At 35.3% G+C, this 12,178-nt stretch overlaps 2 protein-coding genes across 3 annotated transcripts in view; one reads left to right on the top strand and one right to left on the bottom strand.

Moving 5' to 3' along the window:
* Nucleotides 1–12,178, top strand: part of LOC109447443 (uncharacterized) — a 174,912-nt gene that overhangs the window by 6,795 nt on the left and 155,939 nt on the right. Inside the window, exons 2-3 of the mRNA XM_088792650.1 lie at nt 6,428–6,522; nt 10,004–10,080. Coding sequence (XP_088648776.1) covers nt 6,428–6,522; nt 10,004–10,080 — 172 coding nt within the window. The remainder of the gene's footprint in view (nt 1–6,427; nt 6,523–10,003; nt 10,081–12,178) is intronic.
* Nucleotides 1–12,178, bottom strand: part of PHYHIPL (phytanoyl-CoA 2-hydroxylase interacting protein like) — a 128,093-nt gene that overhangs the window by 55,119 nt on the left and 60,796 nt on the right. Inside the window, exon 2 of one of the 2 annotated variants that reach the window (XM_074339442.2) lies at nt 7,104–7,165. The exons of the other annotated variant lie outside the window; for it this stretch is intronic. The gene's annotated coding sequence lies outside the window, so the exon portion shown is untranslated. The remainder of the gene's footprint in view (nt 1–7,103; nt 7,166–12,178) is intronic. 2 annotated transcript variants of the gene reach the window in all.

Genomic DNA, 12,178 nt, shown 5'->3' with positions numbered 1-12,178 from the left:
AAAGCCCCAACTATAAATAAAAGCTATTGTCCTATTTCCAATAATGAACATTTTTATTTACATTCCTATAACCATTTCTAATTAATCAATTCATCCCCCAAAATGGTTGCCTTTTCTAATTTCCGTCCTTACAGTCACTGGCAGCAGTACCCTCGTAGTCACCCAGGATCACCCAACTTTCTGGTTTTCTCTTCCTCTTTAAATCATACTGTCCTCAGAACAATTAAAATTTTGCAATATTTCTTGGATATGTGATTTCCCCCCCTGAATTTTAAGTACTAATACCATGTTTAGGTTCCCATCATTTTGACCAGATTATTGAAATTATCATGTACATAATCTTTCTACTTCCCTTCTTTAATCAATGCTGCTACTGAAATCAACCCTTTAAAACACTTTGTTAATCAGAATTTGCTCAATTAATTACAATGGCTTCCTATTTTTGTTCTATAGTTAATGGTGAGCTACTGAAGCTTTTTAGGCAGGTATGTGGCAATTGCAGTGTTATAGGAAGATTAATCTGCCCATGTTGCATAGGATGAATGGAATGGAGGAAGACATGAGTTTAGGAGATTATTATATATAGTTCTGGCAAGAAGTTATAAGATATTATAGGTGAAGACAGTAGAATTGAGAATAGAAAGGAAGCAGTTGGTTTCAGAGAGTGATGTTACAATATTGTTTTTGAGATTTTAAAAAAATCAGAAAAGGGAATATTTTGGTATTTTGAAAGATTCACTCAAAATACTGATGGTTATATACTAGAAATATTAATACTACCGTACAGCATCATATGGCATATGAAGCAAGAAAAATGTATTACACATACTTTTTTCCATGTTTAAAATCCAATAGTTATTTTCCAGTGATACACAGGTAGATTGACCTTAAGAACTAAAGCAACATCAGTCTTTATATTTGTGAATAAGCAAAGCTCAACTAAAAATCGCTCTCAGAATAGCATGTCTTCTATACCCTGTGCTGTCACTAGTCAAAGTTTAAAAGGAGCTGGTGTTGTGGGGGAAGAAATCTTGGGGTGGGGGTGGAAAAGAAAGCACTTTTCTGCAGACTGGACCACTTTGATTGAAAACCTTTCTCCTCTCTGGGGAAGCCCTTCGATAAGGTATGTATTACAATAGAATGTTTTCAGAATGTGTTCACTTTCACAGCCCTCCATAAGTACCATGACAGGGAATCTGGAAAATAAATTATATATGGTGATCAGAGTTGTCAGAATATAGCCACAATCAGTTTGCCACAAGTTTTGGTTTTCTTGCTTTCACAGATGTATCTTTCTAGTTTTGAGTTTTTTACAAGGCTCCAAACAAATTCACTTACATCTTTATATTACTGATAAACAGGATCTATAGTCTGTTCCATTTGAACACAGCTCAAAACTGCTCTCCTGAAACCCTGATTTAGTTAGTGTCCCTTTAAATCTAACCACAGAAATTTCCTGATGAGTCTTTTCTAGGATTTTTATCTCAGCAGAATTAGAGCTGTGGCTTTTATGATTAGCACATTTTAGTTTGCCAAAGTTCTTTCTAGGCTAAAGAATGCCTACAGGATCCCTAAAAGCCCTTTCATTTTTCTAAACATCCAACCCTCTCTCAAATTGTGCTGCAACACTGGTGATGTTATACACCTTACATTTGCCATACGCTCATTAGTACGATAAGAAGCCTAATTCAACAACCATATCTTGCCTTGAGACTTTCTCTGTAATATTTGTGTAAACAAAACAACCACAATGCATTCGACTAGAGTTTAATGTTTCCAACTCCATCCAAATTAGGCCTGCTCCAAGATCCCATAATGGAAAAAAACAACTTCAGGGTGCATAGAAGCTCATTAAAGAGATTACTCAGTTAATAACATCCATGATGATTCAATGTTATGTATGTATGTATGTATGTATGAATGAAATCAGTGCACATTATTGAGGCGCCATTAGGTTTTCTGTGATGATACAAAGAGAGACACTGTCCATGCCAACGTCTATCCCTATCCTAAGTTACTGCCATTTTTCTAGACTGCAAAGAAATGGAGTTGTTTCTGGATAACTAATTTTATCAAGAGGAAAGGGCATCATAAAAATCAGCATAGCAGCCATTCACAGGAGGGGCTTCAACTAGAAAGTAGCAAGAGGGAGGGCCATGGAGACAGGTAACTATCACCTTCTGCTTTTCCTAATGGCCCCATCATTAGGTCACATAAATTAGACTGTCGTTCCAATATGTGTTCATTCATTGTAAAATATTCATAAAGGTGTCAAATGCTTTAATGATTGGAAGTTGTTTTCTTAACTACTGCCTTTCCTGTGTTTGAAAGTTTTCCACAATAGTTAAACCAACTTGTATGTGAATATGTCTAGCAACTAGAAAACTTTCCTCTTGAGGTCGCCTATTCTATCTACAGAACTCTCCAGAGTCAACATCATATGGAATCAAGAACTTCCTCCCAATGTCAGTGTTTCCCCACTTATCTTGGAGACACAGAAAACAGTTCATTCTTTTTCACGTGGCAGCCATATATATGATTGAAAACATCGTATCTCTTTTGACTTGCCTTTTCTTCAGTCTTCATCTTCCCAAGTACTGCAGCTTGCCTCAGGATATTGGGTCCTTGTCTTCCTCTGAATCTACTGTAAAATTGTATGCTTCCCTCTTGGAATATAATGCCCAGAACTAAACACAACATAATGGGGGTGGTCTGATCACACTAAAGTAACTCATCTGAACTGTTTGGTTACAAGTAAGTGCTTTGACGTAATTTATCAGTACATTCACATTAAAAAGGTTCTTTGATTATTTTTTGACAGTGTATGGCTATTCATATTTGTATAGTCCTTTTATAGTAGTTTTCATTTATTATTTGTCACAACAACCTTCTTGATCTTTTGTATTTCTAGGCTGAAAGAAAGGACTACAGGTTTCATTTTTACAAATCAGATGATATTAAAGCTAATTATGCATAACATATCAAAAATGAAATAACTACTGCAGTCTAGTTACATTTTATGTAGTCTCTTGATTACTCTATGGTCCTTAAAACCTTTAAATCAGGGTATGTCATGAATCTTGATAATAAGATTTTCTCTTTATGATAAGTGTCATAGTATCTGTGGATTCACACATTTTGTGGGTCAGATCATGGGCTAATCTTCCATGGTGTGGCCGGTGTTGACAGTCCATGAAATGCAATGAAGTCATATTTCAGACGTTCACACAGCAAACCTGACAGCCTTATAGGGGTTTAGGTGATGCTGCTGTAATGATAAGGGAGATTATTTCTTTGGTCTCATGTGGTACTACTGCTCAGTCCCACATTGCATTTACTTTTTCCTCCATAAAAAGATTGCTCAGCTAAAATGATGATTTGACTGTGTAAGATATCACAAAACCAAGGAATAATGGGCCCTTAATCAAACACAGACAAAGAGAGACTAAGTCTTCAGAGACACTGTATAGACAGTAAGCTTACAAAAAAGGTCCTACTATTCCAAGGAACCAGACTGATAAGTACAAAGTTAAATTCTAAGTCATCACCTGGCAAAATTTCTAAGACAGAGTAGACACATTTAGTTTCATTCTTGCCACACACTACATTCTGTTGCCCTGATTTCTGTTCCATGTTATTTCACTGTCTTATACCCATGAATAAATCATTCTTTCTAGATCTTTTTCTTTCTTTTTTATATCATAATAGCCAATTGCCCTTCTGGGATGCGGAGGAGGAAAAGAGGACACACACACAAAAACAAATATGACATTCAATGCAACCATGATAGGCTCTAATTAGTCAGCTTTTCTATTCTCTCTTAAGGATATCTTTATATGTGACCCCAAACGTCTGTTTACTTCCGGAAATATATCAGCATGTATTCAGTCAAATTAATTTGTCTGGTGTCACATCAGCCAATCAAGCGTCTCATTTGTTTTATACTTTTAAAATACTTTTTAAATACGAATTTCTTAAAACACAGCTCGTAAGAACCTTGGTCTGTGTCTTCATAAGAGGCTGTGAATCTGTAATAGTAGATGGCACACGTGATCTCATCGTCCTGCTGCTTTCACCTTCTCATGGATGAGCAGCAAAATCCTCACACGTCAAAACCTATTAATTGATCTTTTTTCTTCTGCCACCTCACGTGCAGACTTAATTTGGATTTAGTAGTTTCTATTTAAAGACTTTTCTTTTTCACTCCTAAGGCTTCAGTGCCTTAATCAAGATAATGGCCTGTAAATGATTTGAAAGGGTAAACTTGTGAAATTGTTTGTACAGCTGAGGTATAAGATAATTTAAAGCTTTTAAATTTTATCCTTGACCCCTTGACTAGATCTATCTGCTCTCTGTTCCTCAATTCCCCAGACTACAAAGAAGACAGTTATAGCTAAGTCAGTTAAAACTTCTCTTTTTCTTTTTCCCATTCATTCATTCATTCATTCATGATAATAGTGGCCTGTAGATACTGAGTAGAATGGGGGGGCAGGGGTTTGCCACATCAGTGTCATAAAGCCTAGAATCAACAAATGTAAATTCTGTTCACTTGATGAATGCAATTTAACAAAGATTTTTAGTACCTGTTATGTGGTCTAGGACAAAGGAATATAAGGCTTTATTCCAAGATTGAATTTGCCCAAGAGAAGATAACAATCTTTTGCCATTGAGTAGACCTTAAATTCACACAATTTCCTTTTTATGATGTGGTATACAGGCTAAATATTTTGTGGTCAGAAGGAAACTGATAGTTTTCTAGCATTGCAGTGCATAGACTAAAAATATATAAAATGTTACTTTGTGCCTTCATCCTAGTCACTCTTCTTTAGTTTTTCATGTTGGTTTGTTTTATAGTGGTATCATTTGACCTATACTTAGCACTCTGAGTAGCAAGCATGCACTTAGAGTATTGATTTAGAAGAAGGGTATATGGAGAAGGAGGAAAGAATTTTTTAAATTTTATGAAGGTATTTGTACGTATTGATGTTTCACCTTTTTACACAAAAATGTAGAGCTTAGAGTAAGGCAAAATGTGGCAAGTGTTGTAGGAGAGGAAGAAAGCATGTGCTCTGCAAGCACAAAGAAGGGAGAAATTAATTTCAGCTAGGGGAAATCTGTGTGAATAAAACACTCATCCTGAGTGCCGTTAAGTACAATAAACTAAAGTGCCATCAGGTTGTTCCTGTAGGCTCTACATTGTACTCAAAAGTGCTGCCGAGTCAACCATTTTAACCTGTAGATGGATGACAAAAGCATTCATCTTATCCCTGAAAACAGTTTTTCTTCTTCTGTGGATGTATCGGAAAACAAAACAAAACAAAAAAAAATTGTTTCATTAAATGGCCCTATAATAAAACATATCTGATATGTTCTTTTAGATTGGGTCCTTTTGTTTGTTTATTTTTTAATTGTTTTATTTTTCATTACAGTTGACATACAATATTATACTAGTTTCAGGTGTACAACATAGTGATTAGACGTTTATATAACTATGAGGCGATCACCCTGGTAAATCTGGTACCCATCTGACACCAGTTAGATTGGCTCCTTTTAATGAGCGGAGAGTGTTAGTACTTGATGTGCAGAGACCATTTAACAATGATGAATCGTGAGACCAGTTATATAGACAACCTTAATGTCATTTAATATAATGAATCTACTTGTGTTTTCTATAAAACACTTCCATATTATAAAGGCTAATATTTAAAGTCTTTATTTTCTTGTTTCATCTATAAGGACCACCCAGTTTGGTCTGGCAGTGCTAGTCTTTGAAAATCTGGGCTTCTGAATATTGACTTAACTCTGGTTGATTTTGAGTGCTCACCTATCATACCATAAGTTACAATTTTTAAATTAAAATTAAAGTTGTTTAATATTGTTTCCTTACAACATATTCTATGACTATTATATTGAAAGTGTCGGAGGCTATTTAATCTCCTGTAAATATAGAGTTATATTTCTCTTAATTAAAATATAAATATAAATTGATGTTCTATAACAAGATATAAGTATATATTGCATAAGAATACATATTCAAATAAAGCTTAGAAAAACAAATAGGACCAATTTTATAGATGCCGCCTAATCTTAACAGCATCTGATTTCCCAGATTTATAAACAGCTAGTTTATAACTAGTCTATACCTATTTTGCTCTACCTATAAGCATTGCATAATAAAACCATTTTATAGAATACAACTTCAATTTTCAGTTTTTACCTCAGTGGGTTTTTATTGAGATATGCATGTCTGTACATTTGAGGTTTCCAGTTATCTATTCTGTATAATTAAACTCCATGCTTCCAAAATATGAAACAGTCTTTGCATCTCAGCCTAGTATATTAAACAATTGTAAAGTCATCTTTTATAGTAATTTTATATTTCATTACCAGGACTATTCACTCTTCCCTTTTCCCATTATGTCTTCAGGGCTTTTGCCAGGCATATACTATCAAGAGATAACAATTCACATTTTAACTTTGACCCCAGTGTGAAGTCACAGTTATTAAAAGATAAAAATACAGGTAAATATTTCCAATACTTCTAAGTTTTTATCCTAGTTAAGAGATACCTAAAGCAAGGATGATTATTAAGCACTCAGGTATATTCTATGTCCTATAATTTCAGTGGAATTAAAGGTGATAAGGAATTATAAGTGACAAAGATATCACGTTTCCATAAGGTCTTTATTATGTGCACTTCCATGTGTGTTACTATATTTGGTATTTAAAGCTAAAGTGGGAGGTCCTTTTCTTTACCCAGAGCCCGAGCTGCGGATGCCCTCCTCAGAGTGCGTCTCCTCACACCTGATCTGTACTGGTGTGACACAGTAATTCTTGAGAAGTAAAGCAATATCTTAAATAACAACAACTAATAACGATTAAACTTTCTCAGTTAACCTATTAGTTTTTTTTTAAGTTACTTAAAAAGGTTTGGGATTCATATAATGGCAAGCAACATTTTTTGAGAATTTATAGGCATTTTTAAGTACTTTACCTGTATTAATTCTTTTAATACTCATAACAAGCAACCCAATGAGATAGATACTGTTTTTAGCCACATTTTACAGATGGAGAAAATGAACACAAAGAGGTTAAATACTTACTCAAAGTCACAGAGCTTACATCTGAACTAAGACAATTTGGCTCCAGGCATGGTCTTTATATTCTGCAAAAAGGAAAAATTACATATCTGTGTATCTATATATAGATACACACACACATATATATATATATACGTATATATCTATATACACATATACATATATAGATAGATACACATATAGAGAGGGGGGATGGAGAGCATATATGTGTATGTGCTCAGATATGTGTTTTCTTAATAAGAAAGAAATAATGGGTACAATTTCACAACTTACTGCTATAGTTACAATTTTCACAGAAAAAAAAGAATCATTTTACACTTTCCTTACCCCCCCCCCTTTTCTTTCCTTGCCCTTTCTGAGGAAAGAAAAACACCAATACATCGTCATTTTCAACTCTTTCCAGTAATATATAATTTCTTGAATCATGGCCTATTGGCTACTTTTTTTCTTTTCTGGTTTTGTTTCTTTGTTTGTTTTGCTGTTGATGGTGACGGACTACTAGAGACTTGGGGAAATTGCTAAAAGGTTAGAAAGATTTGCATTTCTTGTGCCCCCAGCTTCATCAGTTGCAGTTTGTGGAGCACTTACTTATGTTTAAAATAAAATGAATATCTATTTTTTATGAAAAAAGATACAGCTGTTCTCAAATCCTTTCAGTGATAGAAGGAACTCCACATATGATCTGTGATTCTAAGTCAGCCTAAATTACTTCGACAAATTCATATATTCTGTAACCTAATGCTTCCCCCAGAGTTCGCTATAGCAGATTTGCTGAACAGACAGAATGAATGAGAATTAAAATACTCTTAAAAATAGCAAATTGGAATCTTTTGACTCATACGTAATTTCTCTGATGATTTTTACGTAATTACTATTCTTTACCTATTAAAGAAATGATGAGCCACTTATCTTTAGAACTGTTAATTTAGGCTGTTTGCTTATATAGAAGGTAAATAAGGAAAACAAAACAAAATAGCAACCTGATCATACATAATACCCATATTATTTATTTGATGCAAAACAGAAAGTACTTTTGTCACCTAATCATTTGAAATTTTCTGAGTAAGGCAATATTTGAAAGTTCTGAGATACATACAGCAGTATGTTGATAAACTGACTATATAAGGCCTTGATTTACAGTGATTGACCAGTTTTTGTGGTATAAATACTTTCACTGTGGGCTGATTTCAAGCTACTAATGGTTTAACAACTGGCTCACAAAATTCCTGGAAATTTAGTAGTCAGTTCTCAAACACAACTAAATGCATAATTCTATGACTTGGCTATGGAGCCCCAGTGACAATGACTGCAGTAGACTGATTGTATTATGGTCCCAATGCTTCATCCCCCATGTATCCACACCCTTTGCCATGTAACCTTGTAGTGTCCTTCCATTGATGTTCTGGACCCAGCCAAGTGACTTTCTTTGACCAGTGGGATATTAGCACGCATGACACAAATGAAAGCTTGAAAAAGACCTTTATATTTCCACTTTCTTTTGAATTCGTGCCATTGCTGTCAGTACATATTCAGGCTTGCAGAGCCCAATCATTCTTGGCATTGCAGCTAATACCACCCTAAATCATTTGACAGTCAACTAATCCCAAGACATGTGAGTGAGCCCAGCCAGAATCAGAAAGGTGTTTACCTGATTCACTGACGAGTACAGAGATGCACGAGCAAGCCCAGCCCAAGTTAGTGGAGTCACGGGAACATGTGACATAAATACATTTTAAAAATGTGTTCATTGAGGTCTTGTGGTTGTTTGTTATGTAGGATTATTTCATCAATAGATAACTGATACAAGGATGCTATTATTTAGCAGGGTTTAATTAAGACGAAGAGAATTTATACAAGAGGCAGTGTGCTTTGTGAAACATCAGTGATGCCTAAGTTTGAACCTGAGATTTACCATCTATAAGTGATTGCCCTGAGAAATGTATTTAACCTCGCTCTGCCTAAGTTTTCTCATTTTCAAATTGTGAATGACTAGCCTTTTAGGGTTATTGTGAAAATTAAGTAAATAGAAAATTAAAAACTGTTGATGCTACTGGAAAAGTAGGGTTTTATTTTCTTTATGCTGCTTTGTTGCAGTCTTATGATCACACACACACACACACACACACACACACACACACACATATCTCGGTGATTAAGGGCACAGATCTGGAATCTGATGCCTGGGGTTGATTCTCAGCTCCACCATTTTAATATTTGAAAGCACTTAGAATTATAAAGTTTTCACTTACAGCAAACATTGTAAGAATTATCTATACTAGAATCTCATAAATGAAATAAAGCACCTGGCACACAGTAGGTATTCATGAAATGATATCATGTAAGGTAGCTATTTGTTTACTAAGGAAAAATGAGGTTGATGTTCTGGTGAAATTAGTTGTAATAATCATTTTTTAATGTTAGCAGAGATTATCTGCGAGGGGAGCAGAGTGGCCAAACAATGTTAAAGCAATGTTTGTAGGAGTCCCTTTAATCTCCAGAAAACTGGCCCATCAAATCATTACTCTAACAGCTTCTAAGGAGAAAATTTCAACTTGGGACCCATAAGCATAACTTTCGGGGACCTGTTTAAATTGCTAGCAGGGATCTTATGCATTTGCCTCCCTATCAAGCATATTCATGTGAGAGAGCTTTCCTGCTAAGGCAGAAACTGAGGGACATGAGGAATGCCTGTCAGTATTCTGGCTTACCAGTCAGGATAAAGGCTTCTTAGATAAGAGAAGAACAATCAGAAAGTAAGTCTGAAAGAAAAATGATTCAAGGAGATGAAAGGCTATCAAAACCAGTGCCAAGAGGTTAACATGGAGTAGAACCTACCACAGAGTAGAAAGAGGAGTAGAAATTCCGTGCAGTTAATTGCGGATGTGTACAACATTTCTTCACAGACCAAGAAGAAGAGGCCATGGTCAACAACAGGTGTTTGGAATCAAGTTACCGCTTCTTGGAGGAAGAGACAAATAAGGTAGGATGTAGCCCCTTAATGAAAAGTGGAGTATGGTAGGCATTATAGGCCTCATAGTGAACTGTCATTTGGAACGTGTGCTCCGTCCTTGGAGTATGCACCTAAGATGCATCAGCAAGCTTGCCAAAATAGGTGAAGCATACCAACTGTTCTCCACGGAGACAGATCCACAGAGGAGGATACAGGGAGCCAAAAGAAACCTGGAACATAATTTTAGTGACTTGGAGGTTTGGGGAGGGAAACTGGAAGACTAAGGGGGAGGCAGATGGATTTAGATCTTAAGTTGAAGGTTGTGACTTTGGCACAAAAAGCAGATGCCAAAGTTTAAAACTGCTTATGCTGATGCTATTAGAAAATAGGGTTGTATTTTCTTTATGATGATTTGTTACCCAACTATAATGAATTCCTGATAAGGCATGGAATCGTAGGCAATGAAAGACTGGGAAGAGCATACATTAAAAATGATTTAGTCTGATTAAGAAACTTCAAATTTGAGGATGAAAATACGAAGAAAACATTACAAAATCAGATACTTTGGAAAATACCAAACGAAAATAATCATACTGCACGTCTAGTAATTTTTGAGCGAAAATAACTAAGAATCAGGAAAAAGGGTAGTTCAACATGTAGCACATTTCCTGTCATCATAGGAGCTCAATAACTATTTATAGATTGTATAAATGAATAGATACGGCCACAGAAAACTTTAAAAATAATGCCTATACTTTCAAGGCCTATAAAAAAGTAAACCTAATATTTAAACTAAGAAGGGAAAAAATATTCTGTTAAATACCAGGATTTGATGAGACTATGACTGGAAAATGGGGATTGTTGGGAGAGCAACCAGTGGTGGCCCATGGCGGTTCCTGCAGTTTCTGGCTTGGTATGCCAAGAATGCCAGACCCTGACTGCGTTTTGCCCAGGCCATTGCTAAATTTTGTGTTTGCAGTGAGCTGCCTTGAGGGGTGAGATGATGTCTTTCCCCAGACAAAGAGCAGGGTTCCTTTTGCCAGCTATGAAAGTTGTAAATTCCCCAAGCTCAGCGTTCCTCTACTGAAATGTAGCTCACTGCTTATGAAGGCAACCATGTAGGCCCACTTACATTATTTCTGCGGGACTTGGAAGAGCCAAAGCAAACAAGCAGGAAGCTCTGGCTACTGCTTTGTCATGAATAGTGAAGTCGTTTTTCTCTGATCCAGGAATCTCATGTTTTCTGCCAGCATCCATGACACAGTAACAGACCAGCTTACTAGCTTGTTAACAGGGTAAAACCTCAGACCTTTTATGTACTTTTTGACAGTAATAGAGGGATACATCTTGTTCATAAGAAACAGTTCTTGTAGTAGAATGAAATAGTGCATGTCAGGAAAAAGCTACTGAACTAAATGGAGTGAATTAAATGGAGTGAGGGTCTTTCAAACATTATTAGTGCTCCTTTTCTGTATGAATTCGACCGAAACTCTATCTTTGGTGATTTACATTTTTCAGTAGAGCCTTGCTAAATTATATCCAGCTCTGCCTATTCTGTTTGGGTAAAAGTGATTTTTAACATCCAGTTTTTGATTCTGTAGTCTTTAGTCAAATTCAACAAAAGTACAATGCCCTTAGTCACTCATTTATAATAAAATTTAAATCATGAGTTAAATAAATTATAGTGTTAATAATCTATAAAATGATGCTCACAATATAATAAAGAAGACAACCTACAAAATCGTATATACCACTAATTTCTAAATTACAGATCTTTGTCTGTCTATCGATATAATAGTTGGGATGACACATACCAGAATGTTCATTGTGGTGGTATTAAGAATAGGTCTGATGCCTTATTTGTGTTTTTCAAATTTCTACAATATACATGTTACTTTTATCATCATGAAAGTTCTTTAAAATAATGAATTGTTATAATCCATACTTGCAACTCACCTCTAGTTACTGTGCAGGACATATGGCATGTAAAATAAACAGAATCTTCTAGATTTATGTTTCTAAATCTAGAAATATTTTATCTCCATACTCACTGTTTTATATATTTAGTTTATTCTTTTCACTGTTTATATTTTGTAAATAACTGCAAATTCCCCTTGAAAGAGGTAGG

This window comes from Rhinolophus sinicus, chromosome 15, assembly GCF_057876585.1.
Source record: "Rhinolophus sinicus isolate RSI-liver-muscle chromosome 15, RSI-T2T, whole genome shotgun sequence".
Taxonomy (NCBI): domain Eukaryota; kingdom Metazoa; phylum Chordata; class Mammalia; order Chiroptera; family Rhinolophidae; genus Rhinolophus; species Rhinolophus sinicus.
Note: the sequence above shows the minus strand (reverse complement) of the source record. Positions and strands in the feature narration are given on the sequence as shown.